The 23,672-nt window shown below is 37.0% G+C and overlaps 2 protein-coding genes across 3 annotated transcripts in view; one reads left to right on the top strand and one right to left on the bottom strand.

Moving 5' to 3' along the window:
• The first annotated feature begins 11,044 nt into the window (after positions 1 to 11,044).
• spi1b (Spi-1 proto-oncogene b) lies at positions 11,045 to 18,322 on the top strand. Of its 2 annotated transcripts, XM_027137048.2 has the most exons (6): positions 11,045 to 11,389; positions 12,153 to 12,227; positions 12,320 to 12,404; positions 13,428 to 13,621; positions 16,058 to 16,226; positions 16,928 to 18,322. In XM_027137048.2, the coding sequence occupies exons 1-6, from the start codon at positions 11,348 to 11,350 to the stop codon at positions 17,239 to 17,241; spliced, it is 879 nt and encodes a 292-aa protein (XP_026992849.1). In that variant the 5' UTR covers positions 11,045 to 11,347; the 3' UTR covers positions 17,242 to 18,322. The 2 variants fall into 2 exon arrangements, with proteins under 2 accessions (XP_026992849.1, XP_026992850.1); XM_027137049.2 differs by lacking the exon at positions 12,153 to 12,227 and having other exon boundaries at positions 11,046 to 11,389.
• The window catches only part of si:ch73-314g15.3 (uncharacterized protein LOC368688 homolog), a 7,320-nt gene continuing 1,965 nt past the window's right edge, over positions 18,318 to 23,672 (bottom strand). The window contains exons 3-12 of the mRNA XM_027137047.2: positions 22,762 to 22,880; positions 22,587 to 22,689; positions 22,069 to 22,166; positions 21,370 to 21,519; positions 20,943 to 21,110; positions 20,799 to 20,868; positions 20,637 to 20,715; positions 20,176 to 20,329; positions 19,197 to 19,301; positions 18,318 to 19,101 (exon numbers count right to left, since the gene is read on the bottom strand). Of these exons, the coding sequence (XP_026992848.2) occupies positions 19,069 to 19,101; positions 19,197 to 19,301; positions 20,176 to 20,329; positions 20,637 to 20,715; positions 20,799 to 20,868; positions 20,943 to 21,110; positions 21,370 to 21,519; positions 22,069 to 22,166; positions 22,587 to 22,689; positions 22,762 to 22,880 (1,079 nt within the window). The 3' untranslated portion in view covers positions 18,318 to 19,068. The remainder of the gene's footprint in view (positions 19,102 to 19,196; positions 19,302 to 20,175; positions 20,330 to 20,636; positions 20,716 to 20,798; positions 20,869 to 20,942; positions 21,111 to 21,369; positions 21,520 to 22,068; positions 22,167 to 22,586; positions 22,690 to 22,761; positions 22,881 to 23,672) is intronic.

Genomic DNA, 23,672 nt, shown 5'->3' with positions numbered 1-23,672 from the left:
TATTGATTTTGGGACACGAAATAGGATTAACCTCCCCAGAAATAGCTCTGCTGCTATGGATATTTTGTGGCATGGTCACGGAATGAGAATGAGGAATTAGGAAAAAGAAGTGAGAAGGACTGGACGTCCCCCATGCACTCGGGTTAAGGCCGGCTCTGTGTCATTATGAAAGAGAAGGAGGCCACTAAAACCTCTGTGTACTAACAGACAGGAAACTAAGCCCACTGTGGCCAGCCCACTCACTGTCTCCAAACAAAAAGCCATCACATTCCTAACAGGTGCACTTTTTTTTTTTCCGAGATCTGAGAAATGTTTTGGGATCTGAGAAATCCTGTGTTCACAGACAAAAAAGACATACAAAATGCATCCCAAGTCAAAAATATATATAAAGATTTTAATTTAATTTTGATTTTAATATTAAAATGTACTTTTATGCCTCTTTTTTTAATCTTTTAAATGTAAGGGTTCATTCCGGTTGAGTTAATATTATATTTCTGTTTTTATTGATGATTCTGGCAAAACAAAACCAAAATCCAGGAAAGAAAAGGTTTATCTAAAAGAAAATGGTGTGCATCTGTGTAACAAAATGCCTGAATTGGGAAATTCCCCAATGATTTTTTTATGTAGAACTTTTCTCTCTTTCTTTTCATTGTAAAAAATATTTTCATTCACTCTATGGTTTTAACTTATTTTTCAATGTTGATTTAAATTTTACCTACTGACTCTTTAAAGACCAATTAATTGTAATTATTGTACAGTTGGTAAGGGATGGACTGTTTCTGACAGCAGGCCCCATGTTTTTTTTCCTCAAATGATTGATACAGTTCATTTAGTTAGTAAAGGTGGCCAAGAACCATCGATTTTCAAAGAATGGTATAGACATTTTTCTCTAACCTATTGGCAAAACATGAGATCATCTGGTGTATTCACCACTAACAACTTCCAAAAAAAGTCTTCTAAAGAAGGTGAAATTGTCAGCTTAGCAATTATAAGCAATATAATTGCAATGGTATACACATGAAATTCTAGAGAGTAAGTCAGATTTCATCCTTCACTCTTTTGAAGCTTGTGGCTAGAAATATCAGATCTCAGATTACAAAATATCAGATGCTCTGTTGCTTGTAGGCAGAGTGACTGAAAAAAATAAAAAAATAAAAATATTACAAGCATAGCCTGAACCCTAAATTTGACCCTATCTGTATCCTTCAAAACTTTATTAATTTTTTTATTATTATTTGTTAATAATCTGCAAGAGAGAATTGAGTATTTTCTTGTCTGTTTTTCAGCTCTTATCAAATTTCCCCTTTGGCCATGAGCTGAATATTTCAAAAATCAAATAATATATAATGACTTCCACGTGTCATTGACAATCAGCGGCCCTCTTCTTGCAGCTTATCTATTGATTAGTCTGTTTCCAGGCATGGTTGTTTATTCACCACTGTGTAGAAATGGTTTAATGGCTCCTGATTTGGTAAAGTAGGGTTATGACAGTCACCGGTGTCAACACCAGAATGTTGACATTATTCTGGTGTAACTGCAGTCTGAATACCTCATCCTTGAACTGGAGGAGCGCAACATTTACTTTGCAATGCACCACTGTTTCCTGTTTTCTTCTTAAACTACAGTATATGATCTTGGTCACCAGGCAGGGTGGACCCTGCTGAAAGTGTGATAGCATTTATAAGGTTATATTACATTTGCTGGTGCAAGTGCCATTTCCACTATTTAATAGTGAGGAGTTCAAACAATGAAGAACAACCACATTTAGGGAAGGGCGATTCTAATCAACTGAACATTTAACAGCAGTAATTGTTAAAAAGCACTAAGATGGTTTTTCACATTATGCATTGAGAAGACATGACACAGCTAAACTGCTAAGAGGAAATGGTGTAGCAGTACACTAAAAAACAAAATATTGTGCAACCCATGATCCCATGATAAGCCTTATAGTCATAGATTTGTTAATTATTTCTTTGACCACTTTCAGTTTGTTCAGATGATTTAAAAGCTGTATTTTTACCTTAATTATTTTAAAAGGCGTATTTTAAAAGCAAAAAAGAAACAACAGTTGTTTATTGTAATGTTTGTACAATGTGGTTGAAGGCATTCTAGCACTATAAGTATTATGACACTGTTGTGCATACAGTCAGTCAAGTTACAATAGGTTCTACTGCAGACCACTCCCAAAACGTACATTTGTCACCACTATAGGCTTTCCTTCTCTAAACTCAAGCTTCTTCTGTTGGTGTGTATGATAGATACACACAATTTTCAAAGACAGTCTATAGTACTCTACATTTTGAGAAACTCCCATTAATTCAATATCAAGAAGGATCAAACACATACAATGTAAAAGATGCTAGTCAAACAGGGTTTCATATTACATTAGATACAGTAAATATAGACCATTTCCTAAACCCACAGGAAGCAACACTACTGTAAGTGAGGTTCCTGTGTAATTATAAGCTCTGTGACATGAAAACATGGCTTACAGCAATATAGTGTTTGAAAATTAGGACTTAAATACACATTGCAATATTCCTGCTAATGTTAGCAAACAATGTTTCTGAAGGAGATATTTTCCAAAAAGTATAGTTATAATTGCTGGATCAAATATCCCTCAGATTTTATGATGCTTTGACGGGTTTTAAATGCTTTATCCTGGTCAGTTTTGTGAAGGATCCAAAGCCTAGCCAGGAACACTGGGCTCTAAAGCTTTAAACTACATATAATTTACATGTGTTTTGTAATCTCATTAAGCAAACATTAAGCAAAGCAGTGTAAGCGTTAAGCAGTGTAAGCAAACATTAATTTAACATTTATGGAAGTTTCTGGAATTTATAGTTATAGCACAAAGTGATAACAAGAAGTAATGTTTGTTGTGGCGTTAAATGCCATCAAAAACAGTAAGAAGATGCAATGTGTTGTGGTATAAGAGGAATAAAACGCTTCTGGATGAAGCCAGTAATACCAGCCTGTCACAGTGTTTTTCCCTCCATAATTTATAGCAGGGAAACCTTTTTGATCTACTTTTTCTATGTTTACCAGAATTTACAAGTTTACAAGTGACAAAAAAAACTCAGTTGGTGTGTTCAAGATTTCTAAATGTTAAAAAAGTCTTAAATGTGATTATCCTCTAATAGCTGACAGGACTAGGAGCGTCAGAGGGACAGCTCATGTTGGACGTTTGGGGGACAAAGTTAGGGAGGCCAGATTAAGATGGTTTGGACATGTTCAGAGGAGGGAGAGTAAGTAGGAGAATATTGGACATGGAGCAGCCAGGAAGGAGGCAAAGAGGAAGGCCAGAGAGGAGGTATAAGGATGTGATTAATGAAGATATGAAGCTAGTGGGTGCAAGTGTTAAGGATGCAGAAGATAGGGATAGGTGGAGAGAGATGATTCGCTGTGGCGACCCCTGAAGGGAAAAGCCGAAAGAAGAAGAAGCTTGTCCTCAGTCATTGCCCTTATAATTGGCTTGAATTCTTACAACATCTGGATTGTTTAAGTTGCAATATTTCGGATTTGTAGCACATCTATTTCAAACACTGCTCATGATATAGCTGTTTTATCTTGTCAGATTTCATACAGAGAATGACATGGAAAATAATTATAGTACTAATAAAAGCACTCAAGTACTTTTATATAATGAGTCAAATTGCTATAACTATTGTTATAACTTATACAGTACAACAATCCGAATCCTTATAATTTTCTGAATCAACGCGTAAGCCTGCAAGATTGTGTACAAATGAAAGATATTTTCAGATGCTAACACATTTCGTTTGCGTGCTTCACAATTGCTCCACAGGCCAAGCTACGTACGATGTGTCTCTCACAAGACACTCACTTGCAGCCTAACAAGAAGTGAACCTGAAAGAGAGCCCGCCCCCACCCCCACCCCCCACCCTCAACCCTTCACACACACACACACACACACACACACACACACACACACACACACACACACACACACACACACACACACACACCCTACTTCTGCTTTTTTTGCCCGCTTTATTTGTGCGGCTCTTTGTGTAAGTTAGCTGTATTATGTCTGCATTACAGTCAAATATGCAACACCTCAGACAGTCAATAATGTAAAATAACAGTGATAGCAATAGTGAGAGTTGGATAATATCCTACTCTTTTTTTGCAGTATATGAATGTCCTGATGATTTGATTTGTTTGCCTTACCTCAAAATTTGAAGAAATCATCATTTCCATGTGTATTCCAGTAATAAATCTGAGTAAATGCAATCTGTTTGCTAAAGCAGAAGTTGAATGTATCTGTGAAAAACACAAATCCATGACCATATCTGTAAAAGGACATGAATTATTGGTTGGAAAACCAAAAAAAAAATCTCTGAGTCTCAATTTAGCTGTTCATTCAAACAGAGAAGTGAAAGTTCTCTCGATTCTTTCTCTTTTTTTCACCTACACATTGAAGCCTGCTCTATGTCTAACTTTTCCTAAGCCTTGATGTTTACCTGAAATCATTATAATGAAGTAACTGAAATTCTACTTCCCTCCTAGCCAACTTCCTACATGTTCCTATCTTTCCCTTTCGTTCCGTTACAAAGTTTGTGTTGCACACTCATTTCCCTGAACCCCACATATTCAACCTTCGATCTTAATCCCATGTCTCTTCAGCGGAGGCAACTGTAAGGTAATCCGTTTAATTGTAAAATTTGAGTTTCAGAACAAATGTATTTCATGATTATTATATAAATACATACAAAACTTTTTTGTGTATTTATCTTCTAGTCCTGAACTTTCCACTAGAAGAACACTTTTAGTTCATAAATATAAATAATCACTTATTACATGCCAAATTACACACCCTGGTAATGCTTTATGTATCCATGGGCTCATCCTTTGGTGCAGGTGGGGCATCATATAGTTCAACTGGACATTTTGTTTAAACTGTCAATGCTGGTTAAGGATTTTGGGTCTTTGGCAAAAACACCTACTGTGCAAAAAATACACAGATGTACAAAGGTACATTAAAATGAGCTGCTGGACTGTACAGTGGATGACCCTGTGTTGTTGACTGTTATGGGTTTACTTGTAATTCATTAGACATTAGCCTGTAGTATAAGTCAAGTTTTTTAGTCTCCTGACTTAAAGCCTCTTGCTTGAAGCTGTCTGATTTTATGCTGACCAAAACACAGCTTTGTCCCACAATCGTACTAAATTTCACAAAATTCAATGCGTGTTTACTATTCTGATGAATTCAAATTACTGATGACCAGATATGTTGAAACAAATGTTTGTTTGGGCATTGTTTAGTTTTTTGCAAGAATTTGCAATTTGATCTTTGTACTTATACGTTGAGTAATACGAATAAAATAATTTACACAATTAATTTACCCACAAATAGGAGTTGGCATGTTAAGGTCAACATCTCAGACATGTAGCTGAATTAAGCTAGTTTTGCTTTTGTTTTAATAAGTTCCCAATAAGTACAAGAATGTAAAGGCAGTACTTAGGACTATACACATTTAAGCAAGATGCATGCAGCCTTCCCACGATTGCGCCATTCCTGCACTATCTAACAGGGTCCATGAAGCAAGAGCCACACAACATGCCTGCAAGCTGATGAGGAAAGGTTGTGTAGGAAGCTTGGCGCTAAACATAGGCTAATAACGCCTTGTCCAGTATATGCTAATGAAACCACTGCTTGTCAAGAGAAAGGGGAGAAAAAAAGAAAAGAGCATAGCTCACCAACCTAATAGCAAGAAATGACCAGAAATGACCACTTATTACCTTCCCAATGATCACTGGTCTACAATGCTGCTGGCAAACCAACCTTATATATATGTAAAACCTGTAATTTATGCATCTGTCTTAAAATAACAAGGGGGAAATAAATGCTGAGATGGCTGTAAAATGTACAGTGTGTATTAATACACCAGAAAAAGAGTAAATGTCATCAGATTTGGTCAAGAAATGCAGACAGCTGTGGCCTTACAGCAGCTGGATGTGTGCTAGAACAAATTCAATGCAATAAAAGGGCAGATAATTGTTTCAATAAACAATTATTTAATTAATTATAAACAAGAAAACACTGATGATTGGTCACCTGGTTATATAATAAATTATATTTCAATACTTCCATGATTTCCATAGTGGGAAAAACAACAACAACTAAAAAAACAACAAAACATAAAAAAATAATTGCCTCTATATCAAAAAAGTATCAAAAAAATCATGTTGTTTTGGGTATTGATGCTACTCTATGTACGTAAAGACATACATTTGACGATAAAACACTACACCTACAGTATTTCTGTTTTTGTATAATATTGTTTGTTGCTTTTAATTGTTTCATGTAAGATTGTCAGATTTTAATTGTTTGAATGTTGTTTTTAATAACTGGCTCACAAAAAAAAAAAAATATTTTTTTCAGTGTGACTTGACTGGTTAAATAAAGGTTAAATAAATAAATAAAAAAAAACCATGGAGGTCCCAATTATTATTCAATGCTAAGGATATGGGTATTTTACACACACAAACACTCTCTCTCTCTCTCTCTCTCTCTCTCTCTCTCTCTCTCTCTCTCTCTCTCTCTCTCACACACACACACACACACACACACACACACACACACACACACACACACACACACACACACACACACACACACACACACACACACACACACAAACACACAAACACACACACACACACGGAATTGACCTAGACATGCTTGTGTGCATGGAGTTATGAGTGTCAGTGCATATCTTTTAAAAGATGGTTCAGTGCAAAAGTTTGCATACCCTATGCAGCAAAATGATGAAGCCTATATTTAACCAGTGTAAAAATATAAAGATGTTTACTGTGCATCACATACTGCATGTTTCTCAATAATCTCAAATAACAAACATGAATAAGAATTGAAGCATTTCACCTCAAGATTGAGCTTGTTGCCTCCCATCTCCTACACATACATTGTGAAAATCTGGTTCATATCTCACACCGACATGACTGAGTTGTGGTAAATTTATTTTTGGATCTTTGTTGTTGTTGTTGTTGTTGTGGTTAATTCTAGATTTAGCTTTGAACTGAAGCATAAAGAAAAACATTTGCCCTTTTCTGTCCCACAACTCATGAAGGTTTGTACCTAAGTCATTTTTGTGTATTTTTCCACTGACTTCTTCAAAAACCTGTAAGGAGTTTTTTAAATTATTTTTTTTATATCTAAATTGTTTAAAAATAATCAGCATTCCTGGTATTTGTTTCTCTGTGTTGCTTAACATTCAAAGTTTTTACACCAATCATAATAATTTGCTTGGCTCTTGATGTGGGTTTGGCTGCTAAGACATACTTTTAGTATGCAAAACTGATTATCACACACACACACACACACACACACACACACACACACACACACACACACACACACACACACACACACACACACACACACACACACACACACATGAAATTATCCTAGACATGCTTGTGTGCATGGAGTTATGAGTGTCAGTGCATATCTTTTAAAAGATGGTTCAGTGCAAAAGTTTGCATACCCTATGCAGCAAAATGATGAAGCCTATATTTAACCAGTGTAAAAATATAAAGATGTTTACTGTGCATCACATACTGCATGTTTCTCAATAATCTCAAATAACAAATATGACCAAGAATTGAAGCATTTCACTTCAAGATTGAGCTTGCTGCCTTCCATCTCCTACACATACTGTACATCTGGTTCATATCTCACACTGACATGACTGAGTTGTGGTAAATTTATTTTTGGATTTATGTTGTTGTGGTTAATTCTAGATTTAGCTTTGAACTGAAGCATAAAGAAAAACTTTTGCCCTTTTCTGTCCCACAACTCATGAAGGTTTGTACCTAAGTCATTTTTGTGTGTTTTTCCACTGACTTCTTCAAAAACCTGTAGGAGTTCCTTTGTGTTGCTTAACATCCAAAGCTTTTACACCAATCATAATAATTTGCGAAATTTATTTTATTGGGAAATGGGAAACTTCAGGTTTTTGAGTGTTATCTTCAGAAGACTGCTCTGCCTATTTCAGTATAATAGTGTAATTATTTACAAATGTACAGGAAACCTTTATCGGTTTGTCACTATAGAGTTCAGGATGGAATTTGTGCATCACAGCTCTAGGGTCCCTGCTTTAATTTTGCTAAGTCAGGCTGCTGGACTTTTTCTAGTGTATCCGAGCTCAACAACCAGTTTTGCTGATGCTCCAGATCAACCACAAAGCTGACCACGATTATACATTACCAAAGATGACTGCATACACGATTTCCCAATTTTTTTTTTTTTAAAACAATTCAGAAAAGTCAGGAGAGAGCCAAACTAATCCCAGTTACAGTGTACCCTCAATACCTTGATTTAAAATGCTCACGGCTACAAGGTTAGATGGATAGAAGTCAAAAGCTTCTAAGCCAAATATTCAGATCCATGGGAATTCCCTGAATAATGTCAGATATTTGGTTTTAAGAAGAAAACTCCATCTCCTTTTTGTGAAATCACATGAAAAAAACACCAACACACACTTGAGGCCATGTAACAATTCACAAGGTTCCCTTTTATTACAACTTGATCCATATAAAATTAAAACAATCCATACCACTCTTAAATTAAATTTACATTGCTAAATGATGCATTAATTAATTAATTCATTCATTCATTTTCTACCGCTTATCCGAACTTCTTGGGTCACGGGGAGCCTGTGTAATCAGGCATCGAGGCAGGATACACCCTGGACGGAGTGCCAACCCATCACAGGGCACACACACTCTCATTCACTCACACACTACGGACAATTTTCCAGAGATGCCAATCAACCTACCATGCATGTCTTTGGACCGGAGGGGGGAAACCGGAGTACCTGGAGGAAACCCCAGAGGCACGGGGAGGCACCTCCACACACACAAGGTGGAGGTGGGAATCAAACCCCGACCCTGGAGGTGTGAGGCAAACGTGCTAACCACTAAGCTACCATGGCCACGCATTAACTCATGTAATGATTATATATAACACTGGTTCACAAGGTGGAGGTGGGAATCGAACCCAAATCGAGGCAAACGTGCTAACCACTAAGCCACCATGCCCACGCATTAAGTCATGTAATGATTATATATAACACTGGTTCACAATCTAAAACACACACACACCTTTACATTAGTCTATAGTACTCGATTGTATCTTTTTTTAATTATGCTTATTTAAAGTTTTTTTTATTATTATTTATTAATTCAAATGATTTATTAACTTATTATTGTCACAGAATTAGCAGATATTAGATTTGGTCAGATTCAAGAAAAACAGAGGAATATCAGGATAAATATACTGCAGTCCATGATGCTGTGTTTTTATTTGTCTTTGTTAAATTCCCCAATTCTTGGACCTACATACCAGATGACCTTATGCTCTGGGCTTAATACTGAAACAAAAAGAAATTTGAACTGGAATATGAATATGGTTACATACAGTTTACCATAATAAGGCCTAAATGTTACATTCCTATTCTTAATTTTGTTCTGCATAAAAAAAGCTCTATTTTAAAAAAATTGTAAAATAATTTAGGATAGTGTTCTTACACTGATTACATTTAGTGCCTGTCTACAGATCTGTCTGCAGACCAAATGATTTTCAAGCCTTACTGCTAGCAGCAGGCAGTTAGCTAGTTTATGCTAACCTGACTGGATTTATGTTAGAATTTCTAAATTACACACATAAACCTTAACAATCCTCACTGCTAGCAGTAATCAGTTAGCTATCCTGTGCTAATCTGACTGGATTTATGTTAGAATTTCTAAATTACACACATAAACCTTAACAATCCTCACTGCTAGCAGTAATCAGTTAGCTATCCTGTGCTAATCTGACAGGATTTCTGTTATGATTTCTAAATTATAGACATACATGTTATTAATATTTACTGCAGCATTATTAAGTTAGCTAGTTTGTGCTAATCTAACTGGATTTCTGTTAGGATTTCTAAATTACACACATAAACCTTAACAGTCCTCACTGCTAGCAGTAGTCAGTTAGCTATCCTGTGCTAAATTGACTGGATTTCTGTAAGGATTTCTAAATTACACATATAAACTTTAACAGTCCTCACTGCTAGCAGTAGTCAGTTAGCTATCCTGTGCTAATCTGACTGGATTTCTGTTAGGATTTCTAAATTATACACATACAGTACATGCTATTAATCTTTACAGTAGCAGTAGTCTCAGGTGGATTGACTACATTTGCATGATATCTTGCAATGAACTGGCATCCCATCCCGTCATCTCATTATCATATTCTTGCCTGACACCTAGTATTACCAGGATTTTTTTTTTATTAAGGCCTTAAAAAGAACATGTGATGCAGCATGTGTTGTACCATAATCTAACATCTTCTCTAAGCATGATCTCGATTGCATAATAACTGTCAGCATCACTGCTATTGTTTAAATGAAGAATTTTCTTCGTGGCTGTCGCATGACGATGTTATCTATTCTCCCTGCTTGTCTTGGTGGACCTGCAGTAAGAGATTAAAACTGTTGCAAGATAACGTCTCGCCCGCAGCCGTATCCATTTCTGATATCTGTGAGAGAAAAGGCTTTGTACAATTGAGTCTGGTTGCCAAATTGAGTGTATTTATTTCAGAAACAAAAACATGTATATAATTAATTATTTTTAAGAGATAAATAGATATTTAGATAATTTTATGAGAAATAAATTTTTCATTCTATACATTTTTTTTACTTTCGATTTGGCATCTATTAGTTGAAATCATGCATAAAAATGCTGAATTGAATTATGAAGCACAGCCTGATTTGCAGAAGAATATATGACACAAGGTTAGGGTTACATCTGGGAATAGCTTGAAAAATAGAAAATTAGAGGAACCCCTAAATCATCTAAAGTGGCACCAATTATTCCTTCATCCTACGTTAAGTTTGTAGACTGGAAGGCCTGGAGGTGGACAACGTCGGCTGAACTGTCTCTGATTGGCTATTGGGGGAGGTGACACAATGTGTCTGTTCTAACTGAGTAGTTATAATCCCCACCTGACATCACTCTAAAATCAGGAACCAGCAGGAACACACACACTCACACATACCCAAAAATAAAGAAGTAACAAACAGAAAGCTCTGCCGTTTTGCCACGGTCACTGTTAGGCTAAAACTTATATTTTTATCTGTTATTGGCTTTTATTTAGGGGCCCTGGGAGCTGTGTGGCCCCTAAGTTGTTTGCGAGGAGTTTTTAGTTTCATTTAGTAAGAGGAAATTTAAAGTTGTGCAATGGCACTGGGGGTGTTTTGAAAGCAATTGAGAAAGCGCATCGAGCTAGAGTGTGTGAAGCGGAGAAGACTCCATGTTGTCTTCATACAGAATGGAGGGGTACATCATCCCGCCTGTAAGTATTCCTCATTTTCTCTCTCTCTGTGTGTGTATGTGTGTGAAATGTCAAGTTAGCTTAATGGTAAACCTACTTAAAACCAAGACTTTGGAATCAAGCTCAGAGTCAGTGATGAAGCGAATTCCCTATAATAGGCAATGTGTCAACAGATCAGTCACGCTACTGTGACATTTTCTTCGTTAGTGATAAACAGTTAATGTACTAGTGGAAGGTCAACCATTTCTCTAGAATAGTACTGCTAGTTTGCAGTTAGTATTTTACAGTCACTCGTATTAAAAATATACAGGAAATAGTCAATTTGGCTGAATTAAAAAACGTGGCCCAAGTGTAGTTCTGTTCATGAGGATTTCTACATTATTATTACTGTTTCATTTATACACATTATATATAAACATTTATGTATTTATACAGAGTATATTCATTATATTATCTATATCTTATTAATTATCGTATATTATAAATTTGTAAAAATTTGTAATGACGCTTGTAATTTCTTGGTATTTTTTTTTTGTGGGATATTTGTATGAGGAATATTATATGTATCTGCTTGAAGATTGAATTGATTTATTGAATTCTATAAATATCTCCTTTACAATAAAAAAATTATTATAAGTCAATTGAAATCGTACATACCATAATGCAAGATTATCAATTGTTTCAAATAACCTCTAAATTATCACCAAATTTTATAATTTGAGGATTAATTTTATTTCAGATTTAAAAGTTATCAATGCTAAAATATAATTTCTATGTGTAATAGAAAAAAGGCTGGACTGGCTGGATGTCACAGGCCCCATCTGAATTTAAAGATTACTGGGCACTTGTAAATAAAGATGTGAGGCTTTTATCATACTGCATTTATTTTTTTGTATAAAACTATGGGTTTATTCCTGTTATTTACTCAAATTGCTGGATTTCTGCTAACAGCCAACAGAAGATATGATCTACGAACCTGACATCTATCGACAACAGATGGAATATCAATACATCATCGATGGAGAAGGCCAGAGTGGTGAGATGCTATTCGTATTTTTGCATTATGCATTAAGCTGGGACAGAATGATACCAAATGCACGTCATGGAAATACTGTAAGAGCAATATTCTAAGTTTTTTAAAACTGAAACTTTACCAAAATAGCTTGTTCATTCAATATGCTTAGAGGCCCATTTTAACGCCAACGTGGTTGTGCTAACGGTTTAAAATCACACCCAGAGCTGAGCTGCTGGGAATACATTCGTGGGGGGGTGTTTAGGAGAGCTAGCGAGTGGAACCAGGCAAGTGACCCGACACCAAAGCAGGAAACAGATGCATTATTTTGACAGGCAAGAAAACTACAGACGTAGAACGACAAATATCCCCAAGGGTGTGCCACTAAGAAGAAACCTACCTAACAAATTCATCAGACAGATAATTTGACAGACAAATTTGACAGACAAATTTCTATGAGTTAAAATGTGTATAGTATGGAGAAAATTGTATGATAATATAGACATGAATGTGTCTCATTTGAGTTCATTTATTCAGGATTTTGTTTAGCATTTCTCTTCTGAGAACCATGTGAATGGGCGTGATATTAAAAGTGAAATAGAGGTGTCAGAGGAATGCTATTTACAGAAGAACATAAGCAAACAACATGTTTGATAAAATCATGTATGATAAAAGCTTCCATAAATTTGCTTATTATTTCTTTGCCTTTTTGTTGCCACTTGGTGAAAATTTTACTGTACTTTTTCTTTAAACAGAAAAGACTGTCTATTTCATACTACACTGGATTAACGTATTTAATTGTGGAAAATGCAAAATGAAAATGAAACTATGAGGGTTTATTGTTGGAAAAACTGAATGCAACAATGGTGTGGACAGGAAATATTATGAGAAAGGAAAAAAGCAAAACAACAATAACAAATTATTACAAACAATTTTTTACTAATACAAATGTTATAACACAAGTTATTATTCATTCACTAAATTGTTCATGCCTTATAAATGTTTTCATAGCATTTGCTTACCCTTTAAGTGGCCCCTTTTGTTCAGATCATACTTGGGAGTACAGTACACACCATGTCCACCCTGGGGACTTTGAGAATTTGACAGAGAGCCACTTCACGGAGCTCCAGAGTGTGCAGCCAGTTCATCCTTCCAGTGTGCATCGCTTTACTGAGGTTGAGCCGAGCCATTTTCTGGAACCCAGTCTGACTGGACACCATCTGGCACTGCCTCCTGCACAGGTGAGGGCCCTCAAATCACAGATCATATACTGATAAACTACAAACAAGAAAAAGTAATAGACAGAAAAAAAAATCTCACCACAAATGCAAGAGCAACAGAACTACAAAGATGCTCTGATAAACATCAATGATCTTTACATTGGGGTAAAGACCTTGTGATTGAATTGGCTGATGTTTTCCAGGAATTCACATAATTGATTGGGGTAATAAATTTCCTAGAATCCAATAGTCCAATATGGTGTCTGAAGAATCTCATTTTGGCATTGCATTTGGACAACCTGCAGGACTTTATATTAGTGTTACCAAACTGGTGCATTTGTTCACTTATTTTTGCTGTTACGGAGAAAGGCGAGTACATCTGCACGCTGGCTGTTTCTCAACTCACCCTTATCCTGGCCCGTCCTCACCACTTTCACCACAGCATCAGCGCTGCATGCTCACCAACCGCCATTACACACCCCCTCCCCACTTACACAAACACCACCGCACTGAGTTGTGACACACGCACAGATGTGCTCGGACAACAAAAGCAAGTGTATGCATGTGCACACATACACACACACACACACACACACACATATACACACACACACACACACACACACACACACACACACACACACACACACACACACACACGCACGCACACAAAATGAGCTGAGCGACATGAGATTACGATCACAATTCTATTCAATAAGGCATGTCTTATGCACAGTTTATAGGATTTCCTGCATTTGATTGAATTTGGTGTTCAATTTCATTTGTATAAATACTAATTATTTAAAAATAATTAAGTCTGTCAATGTGAAATCTGTTTTGTAAAAGCCTTAGGCACGTGTTAAAAAATAAATTAATAAACAAAAATCTACACAGCAAACTGCTTTAAAACTAATAAAAGGAAATGTTCAAATATACAACCATGTACCATGAGGGGAAGAAACCAAAAAGAGCTTTAGCAAGTCAGTTTCTTCTGTGTAAACTCGTATTCAGTTGGGTCCTCCGCAGTCTTACACTTTTATAAAGAACTTGGTTAGAGTTGGGGCTATTTAATAGGCAGCCATTTAAAAAAAAAATAAAAATACTCTAGCAGAGTAATGCAAAATATAAAAACAAGTGTATTTTTATATTGCCAAACAGAATATATGAAACACATGCAGTGCACAGAGAAAACGAGGAGCACATAGAGGGAAAAAAAGGCTGAAAGGCTGAAAATGATCTATAGCTCAGAGTGGGAAACAGGTTAGTGCATGACTGTGATTAGGTATTATTACTTTAGATCTGTGTGGTCTCTTGCATTGTAAATACTAACCACAATGCTGCTAGAAAACTAAGCTTTTCTCCTATTGTAGTGGTGTGATCTTGCAGGAAGAAAAAGAGGAAAAAGAATGGCAGGTTGATTTACTGCCTTGCTGATTTACACAGTCCTAGCAGCACAAACTGCAACACTTCGCTTGAAAATAACCTTCTTATGTTAGTCTTATCTGATGTGTTGGTGTTATATTTGAAATATGGTGCGACTGTGAACTTGCACTAACTAATTTGCCCGGATTCATTTTTATTAGTTTTTTTTAAAACATGCCTAACGGTTCTCTGGCCTATGTATATGATTATAACTGGATTAAACATATAGGTGTGAATTGCAGTTCTAGCCACCGCTTTCTTAAAATACGTGTGTTATTTAGAGTTATCTTGGCAACAGCATCCCTTTTCTCACAAAGCACAAAGCTTTAACCCATTAGATCTCACAGAGAGGTCTCTCACTTGCCTTTCCTGTTTTATATATAGCTCAATTTATAGCTCTTTGTGTTAAGGACCTGTTCTGAACATCTTTTTAAATTAAATGGGTACATTTCAACACACATGACACCTACAGTCATGTGGAAGTGTGCCTTCTAATGGGTGTGTGTGTGTGTGTGTGTGTGTGTGTGTGTGTGTGTGTGTGTGTGTGTGTGTGTGTGTGTGTGTGTGTGTGTGTGCATGAAACAACACATGTGACAATGTGACTGTTCCCAAGACCTGGTCAGCTCAGCCTGCACAAACAGATTTTGAAATACTGTTGTACTGTTGAAAAATGTTGTTTAGATATTTTTTTCTGATATTAAACTATGTTAAACTACTATTGTATTTTATTTAAAGAAATAACATACCTCAAAGGTGTGAGAGAAACTTCCCCTTTTGATATTTAGCCTTCTTAAGATATCTCAATATAATATAGCACAGACACCTGTTGACAGAGGTTTGGGTTTCATTCTTCTGGTAATGCGGCCACAAATCACTGTGAGAAGGAGTCAAATTTTTCAGACAGTTCTACAGTTGTGTCTAATAATGTTCTGGTTATCAATATACTAATGTTAAAGCTTTGATATTAAAGACACCAGAGATTTTCTTATTCTTCTAACTGAAGTCACCAAAATAAAATCTTGTCTTTACTTCCAGGTGGCTTGTTTGCCCCGGACGCCTGTGTATTACCCACATAGTGTCCAGCCCTCACCTCTCCTGCGCAGCTCCGACGATGATGACCCTGGCAGCCGCAGTCCGCCTCTGGAAGTGTCCGATGAGGAGTGTATGAGGGACCACATCAGCTCTACCACTGGCATAGAACATGGTGAGGATCATGTAATCTTTTTCATACACTATAGTTCAGTCCACACTTGCACAGGTGCTGCATATTGTCTAAAATGAAGATCCTGCACGAACAGTAGAGGATCATATTAATTCCTGCTGTACTTAACAATACAGTCTATGGAATCAATAGACAGGAGGAGAACCTGTGAATCATCAGAAGACATCCTGAGCTCAGGATCGATTCTGGTAACTTGAGCTTTGATGCAGCGACACTGCCCATTGTGTCACCCAATATAAAACTATTCAGTCTCACTCAGTGCTATCTGCTTTACTCTGAAACATCACTCTCAGGCCAAAATCCCTCCAAATACCTTAACTACCCCAATAATTCTAATATTTTTTCACAAATGTATTTCATATAAGGTATATAGTTAAGTAAGGTATATATATATACAAACTGTAATACCCCCCTTAATCCTTACTATAAGCAAGTGCTGATCCATATTAAGTGTGCAGTTCTAGGCCCAATGGTGTAGGGAGCAAATCCAAATGATGTCACTTCTGCAAATAAACGTCAAATTAAAAATGATTTGTTTTCCCCTATGTTTCCCTTTAGCCAGGCCAACAGAAAGCAAGCTACTTTCTGTGAAAGGTCATATTCTTTAATTACCAAACATCCCCAACCAAAAAAAGCAGAGCCAATCAACTTTTCCTTTGTTTATGTTTGATATTTCTGCCTAGGAAACAAGAAGAAAATTCGTCTGTATCAGTTCCTGCTGGACCTTCTGCGAAACGGGGACATGAAGGATAGCATCTGGTGGGTGGACAAAGAAAAGGGAACTTTCCAGTTCTCCTCTAAACACAAAGAGGTCCTGGCCCACCGCTGGGGAGTGCAGAAAGGCAACCGCAAGAAGATGACCTACCAGAAAATGGCCAGAGCACTGAGAAACTACGGCAAGACCGGAGAGGTCAAAAAGATCAAGAAGAAGCTCACGTACCAGTTCAGTGGTGAAGTACTGGGAAAGAGCCACTTGGAACGGAAGCTGTACATGTAAAGAGGCAGAAAGGTGAACATAGAGACCAACAGATAGACAAAAAAAATGAAAGAGATAGAAAGGTGAGACTTTCTGTCAGTCTGTTGAAGAAAGAGCTCTACTCACTGGACCTGAAGCATTAGACTATTTGCTTGCCATTTACATTCATTTTTATATTATTCACTTTTGCATTAACTCACTCAACCTTCTAACCCAGAGCTCACACTTCCATTTCAGGCACATGTCGAAAAAGCTTTCAATTCTCTAATCAGAAGAGAAAGGTGTAATATATAGACAGTAAGACTCTGACCCTTTATAAAGATCAAATGCGAGTGAGATGAAAAATGAAACGAAGCAGCTCTTGTGTAGAAGCTGTTGTTAACTGATCATAAGGGGGGCAGTTGTGGGCGGGGGTGGATGGTGTATCACAAAAATAAAAAAGCAGAAGTGAAAACAAATGACACAGGCTCACGCTGTACGGAAAATATGGCTGTCTCGTCTGGCCAGCACACAGGCGGTGAATCTGTAAAGGGAGCTTTTCTTAAAAAAAAAAAAAAAATAATAATAATAATTTTGTATATGAATAAATCTTTTTAAAATGGTACAAGATGTAAAATCAGAATGCTTAAAAGTCTTTACACTTCTTTAGGGGGAACTGGATTTACAATGTCCATTCTTTATCACTGGGTTCAAATGGAAGCAATACAGTTTTGTCTCATGATAAAGCTTAAAATGAATTTTCATTTTCTAAGGGATTCCTTATTGGCCATTCAGTCTAGCACTCTTATAAGGTCTTTATAAGAACACTGAGCTTTACTGATTCTCATCTTGATTATTAGAATATTGAAAGTATCTGATAGTTAAAATATATTTAATGAATAAATGTCAGACATTATAACATGGATGTTATAAATGTCAGACATTAAAAAAACTATGCATGTTCATTCATAGTAGAATACTGTTGCTTTTGTGTTTTTTTTGACTCACCAGCACCCCCTGTCAATACAACCATATTCATAAACTTTTTATAGAATGATCCCTGAACTTGACCAAATTTACTATTTACAAAATACTTCACAAAGACATAAAAACATTAATGAAACATTGAGTGTATAGTATTTATTCAACAATATTAAATATGGTGCCTGCATATAAAGAAAAAATGCAAACACACACACACACACACACACACACACACACACACACACACACACACACACACACACACACACACACACACACACACAGTAGAGTTCAAACATCTGAGGTCACATTGAAAATCTGGGACTTTTTTAAACTTGAAATAAACAACATGCTTTAGAACAATGAAAAAAATTCAACAAAGAAAATGAAATGCTTAAAATCACAAATGCCATTGTCTGAATTTATTTATGCAAATTTGCTCCTGAGCTTTATTCCACCTGAGCATTATGAACTCTATAAACACTCTGGTGGTTTTGGTGGATCAGGCTTTAACCAAATATATATATATTTAACCAATAAAAAGCATTTTACTAGTGGTCTCAGACTCGCAAACACAAACAGGGGTCTACGAGTCTGGGACCACTAGTAAAATGCTTTTATTTTATATTATATTATATATATATTCTAATTTCCTTTCCAGAAATACTGCATAAAATTTTCAGTGCACATATTTCATTATGCATATAAGTATATTTTTTATTCTGTACATACAACCATTTCACAACAGCAAACAGACACTAAAAACCACATGTTCATTGGAATGGAGACATTGATACCACCAGATGTGTATTACAGGTGCAGTCTGGGTGTAGAACAGGTGTAGTAGTTTATCTTCCTATCTGAAATGCTACAGTAGCTCTTCAATCAGCTGGAGGGTTTCACAAGTGGAACATACCACTAAAAGATGGAAATATTATGATCATTACAAATGAGATTAGACATTGGGTCAGATATTAAACCTGCGTGACAAATTATTGCAGTATTACAAATACCTCCTCAGTCATTCCTGCTGTCTTCCTTCCCTCTGTGTTGAATGGAGGCTTCAAATACCCTTTAAAATGCAATTTAACCAAGTCGTGGAATGTTGAAAGGCAATCCTGGAGAAATGACACAGACATGGCCAAACCTGCTGTACTGACAAATCCGAAGCTCATTAAGGAAAAGTACAAAACATTAAATGCAGATATCATCTCTTTCACCTGCAAATCTGAATTTGCATCCTAGTCACATGTGTGTACGAGTTTCCTATTCCAAACCATTACCTATATAGGAAAGTAAGCTGTGGTCTAATGGTTAGAGAGTCTGACTCCTAACCCTGAGGTTGTGGGTTCGAGTCTCGGGCCGGCCACGACTGAGATGCTCTTGAGCAATCACCGAACCCCCCAACTGCTCCCCGGGAGCCACAGCATAAATGGCAGCCCACTGCTCCGGGTGTGTGTTCACTGCTGTGTGTGTGCACTTGTACTGTGTGGATGGGTCAAATGCAGAGAACAAATTCTGAGTATGGGTCACCGTACTTAGCCGTATGTCACGACACAAAAAAAAGAAAAAAAGAAAAGAAAAGAGAAGTCCTTTTTGAGTGAAATATTGTAGTGGGACGACTACAGTTAATAAAAATACTGCACAAAATGCTCAAGAAAATCATTAAGTGTGCCAATATTTTAAAGGCTGGGCATTAAAATAAATCACAAATGGCATTCTCTTTAACATGTAGTACATTTACATGTATGCCCTGTGTACAGAAGATACTCTTTAAATAGGAAATCCATTTGCTTCTTAACGATGGTGTCTGTATTAGTTAAGTATGATCACTCAACAGTTGCCACTGTTTGTAGATTCACAAACTTGGGTCAGATATGGAACCAATAAAACGTGGAAAGATGGTTATTTACAGAGACATGATGTTGTTGTCCTATTGGTATGAATGTACACTGGAAATGTGGTACTGATTTGTCTACTGTTTATTCTTACCCTTTGCTCCTTTGAGCAAATGTAAGTGAACCATCGGAGTCCTGCAGCAACATGCGTTATCTCATCATTATAAATCACCTCCAGGACCTTTACTGAGCTCGTGTCTCCCTGCGCTGCAAAGCGGGACAGTGTCTGAGGGTGCACGTCTAAGCCTCTAAGCACACAGGAAGGAAAGAAAAGAAAAACGACAAAAAACGGTCAGTGTTTTTGATCGAAATTTTCAGACATGGGTTTAAAGGTGCAAACTCTAATTCCTAGGTGCTTTTAGACCCTGAGCTAGTATTCATAGAATTTCAGAGAAAATGATTATGTATACAAAATTACTGACATGGATTTGGATAAGTTCTTCATTTCATTCTCATGTTACAACATGAACATTAAACATTACAAATTGCCCCTTTACAATGATTAGGTTTTATTTTTGACTATACTGTTAAAGTCTGAAGATATTTGTGGATTACCTAGCCTCATGGACCATGTGTACTATAGCCAGCCTAGCCAGAAGATCTTGTGATGTTTCTGCTGCTGATTCCCATAAACCTGTAAAGACAGAACATGCAGTTCATCACTCCAAATCCAGCTTCACTGAAACCATGCAACAATGTTCAACTACACCCTCTCACCATTATGTACTGGAAGGGCACCAAAAGAACTGCCGAGCTCCTTGATCCTTTGCTCTAATAATTCATAATGCTACAAAAACAAAAACAGGTTGTACTAAAATCAGATTTCAGTGCGAAGTTGATTTGAAGTGGTATTTGACCAACCTTGGCTTCATCGCCAGCTACTTTGACAAAGTCGCCGAAGAACTCTCGTGGCAGCGAGTCTCCGGTGCTAAGTTTGACTGTAGAGAATCGAGCGATGATGTCCCACGAGAGGTCGATAGCCCACTGCTCTATATTAGCCAGAGAATGAAGCAATGCAATTCTGCTTGCCTACGAAAAAGGAAGCAAACTAGAAGTAAACAATAATTTACACTTTCCGGAATAATTATCAGAAGGCGGCATTAAGTTGAGTTAGACCTAAAATGCCAAGGCTATATTTTACCTACTGGAGGAAAAGGTCATATTATACAAAATACTATTGTGTAGTGAAGATGACAAATAGTCTCATATTTCATGAAAAGCTATAAAAGCCTCCTGGTTCGTTTATTAATTCAACACCTCGGACTCCCCTCGCTGAGAATGTGTGTACCTGTGTGCCTCCTTTGCCACGTTTGATTTTGCCCGGTGCCACCACAGTCAGACTATCTATTCTGCAAGGCTGAGCCGGTGGTGCACACTCACCAATCTCTGTTATTTCCCCAGTGTCCCACCAGGTCTGCACTTGCTTAGTCAAAGCCACCTGGGATACAGAAAGGCATTGCAAGAATAAAAAAAGGTCACCTGGGAGACCTATAGTGAAGCTGAATTGTTGAGCAATGATGCAAATGAAGGCAAGGAAAGTAGGAAATAAAACATGACAAGCTCCGCTGTTGTAGCTGTTAAAGTGTGTTTTCTTTTATACAACAGCAGTTCCTGTACAACAAAAAGTGTTTATTTCCTCTTACAACACAGCAAACTGCCAAGGATTGATTTTTTTTCTTAATGAACGTAATTTTGTTTATGTGTAAAATCTGTAAACAAATTGCTTCCTGTTATCATTTATTACATTATTATTAGCAGTGATAAACAACTGTATCCGTTCGAGCCACATTCGATTTAGTCAAAGCGCTGACACTGGAGACTGGAGAATTAATCAACACCTTTTGAACATGACCGATCGTATTCAGCGCTGTGGCACGAGCATGTTCATCAAACTGCCGGAAAATTAAACATCATGCATCATTTGTGGTCATGCAAAACAATTATTCATTATTGCTGAGTTTTTTTTTCCAAAAGTCAGAAAGCTAACCTTTTCTAGTGGGTCTGGAGTACAGAGGATTTTCCTGGCCCAGAAGCAGAGTGTATTTTCTGATGATTCTAACTTTGTTTCCATCGGTAACACTGCATCTAAGGAAAGGTTTCCAAACAAAAGAGGATGTCCTTAAAATACCCCGAGATGCTCATGTGTGAGATGTGAGGTGTTCATGTCCAAGTGTGTCATTTAAGTAAAATGTGACCGTTTTTAAATGACTGTCAGTTCCCATCTACCACATCAATCAGTTTATAAAGGACTGATATACTGTGTCAGTGTGTGTAGATGTGGATGAGTGTTTCAACTAAACAAATTTAGCTTAGCAGCAGTTCTATGGTCAGTAATTGGCGGTGCTAAACATCTGTTTGATGAAAAAAGAGAATTAGATAGTGCATGGAAAAATGAGCCAGAGTGTCTAACTGTATGCTGACAAGCTGCATTGACAAGGTGAATGTGCTTAAAATACTGAAAAATAAATATCCATCATACCCCCACAAAAAACTATGATGGCTTACCTTGGTTTGCCTTTTTTGTCACAGGCACTGGATAGAGAGACAAGCTACTTTGAGTATTTATATACAGTTTTCCATCCACTAATCTGACATCGTAGACTTGATTCTGTGAAAGAATTTGTCATATTGTCAGAAACAGTTCAGTCTGTACACTGACAGTTTCATTACTGCAACCTACCTGCAGTCCTGTGGAAGACAATCCGGTCTCTAGACTGAAATCAAAATAGTGCCATGGGCATATTAGTGCCATTTTGCCATTTCCAAGGTCCTCAATGTCTCCTTGATCGAGTGGACCCCCTGTCAATAAAACAAAAGGATTTATCAGTAGTGAAATAAATCAGGATGATACCTCAAAGCCGGGGCAGCTGCTAGGATAACTATGTATACACCGTTGCTGTATTTTTCTTTCTAACTGTCAAGGATGGTGAGAAAACTCCAAGTGTGAATGACCAGGCAGTGCAGAATGACCAGGATTTGCAATAGCTCTAAGAGATTGCACTTTGTATTCTCTTCTCTGTGCATCAAATTCACCCACCATCTTTCAACAAGCACACCTGTGGCTAGTTGTGGTTGAGTGGGTTTCCCTCACAATACCACACACCGTTCATTGCCACCTTGGGTCAGATTTGCCCATAAATCATACTACACAGTCATGCACGTACAGACAAAAATAACCCAACCGATACCCAGCTGAGGTCTGAAGCTTGTGGAAACTAAAGGATCTTTACTCCTGGTACTGTACATGTGAAGGTCACTGTGTCTGACTCAGACACCCCCTCCTCTGAGTATGCAGCGATGCCAGTATTCATCTGTCACATTTAGACTCTAGAGCCAAATTTGGCCTAAGCCCCGGAGCCTAAACAGCTTGTACATAGCAGTCAGTGTTACTCTCTAGAAAAATTATTGACTTGGCAGCAGAAATGACTCAGCAAAAATCAATGAAAAAAGCTTGTACTTTTTACTCCCCTCGGCTTATCATCATTCTATCATTCAATATCTTCTATAATACAGATTTGAGCATCTTTTAAGTATATTGTCATGTGCACAAAACATCAGTGATAATTGTACACTTAAAAGCTTGTTGTGCTT

The sequence above is a fragment of the Tachysurus fulvidraco genome, chromosome 1 (genome assembly GCF_022655615.1).
Source record: "Tachysurus fulvidraco isolate hzauxx_2018 chromosome 1, HZAU_PFXX_2.0, whole genome shotgun sequence".
Taxonomy (NCBI): Eukaryota; Metazoa; Chordata; class Actinopteri; order Siluriformes; family Bagridae; genus Tachysurus; species Tachysurus fulvidraco.
This window is presented reverse-complemented; position numbering and strand designations above follow the sequence as displayed.

Coding starts and splice junctions, on each gene's coding strand:
- spi1b (XM_027137048.2), top strand. CDS start 11,348: ATGTTGTCTTCATACAGAATGGAGGGGTACATCATCCCGCCT. Junction 12,228..12,319: donor GGGCACTTGTAAATAAAGAT/GTGAGGCTTTTA, acceptor TTCTGCTAACAG/CCAACAGAAGATATGATCTA. Junction 16,227..16,927: donor TACCACTGGCATAGAACATG/GTGAGGATCATG, acceptor ATTTCTGCCTAG/GAAACAAGAAGAAAATTCGT.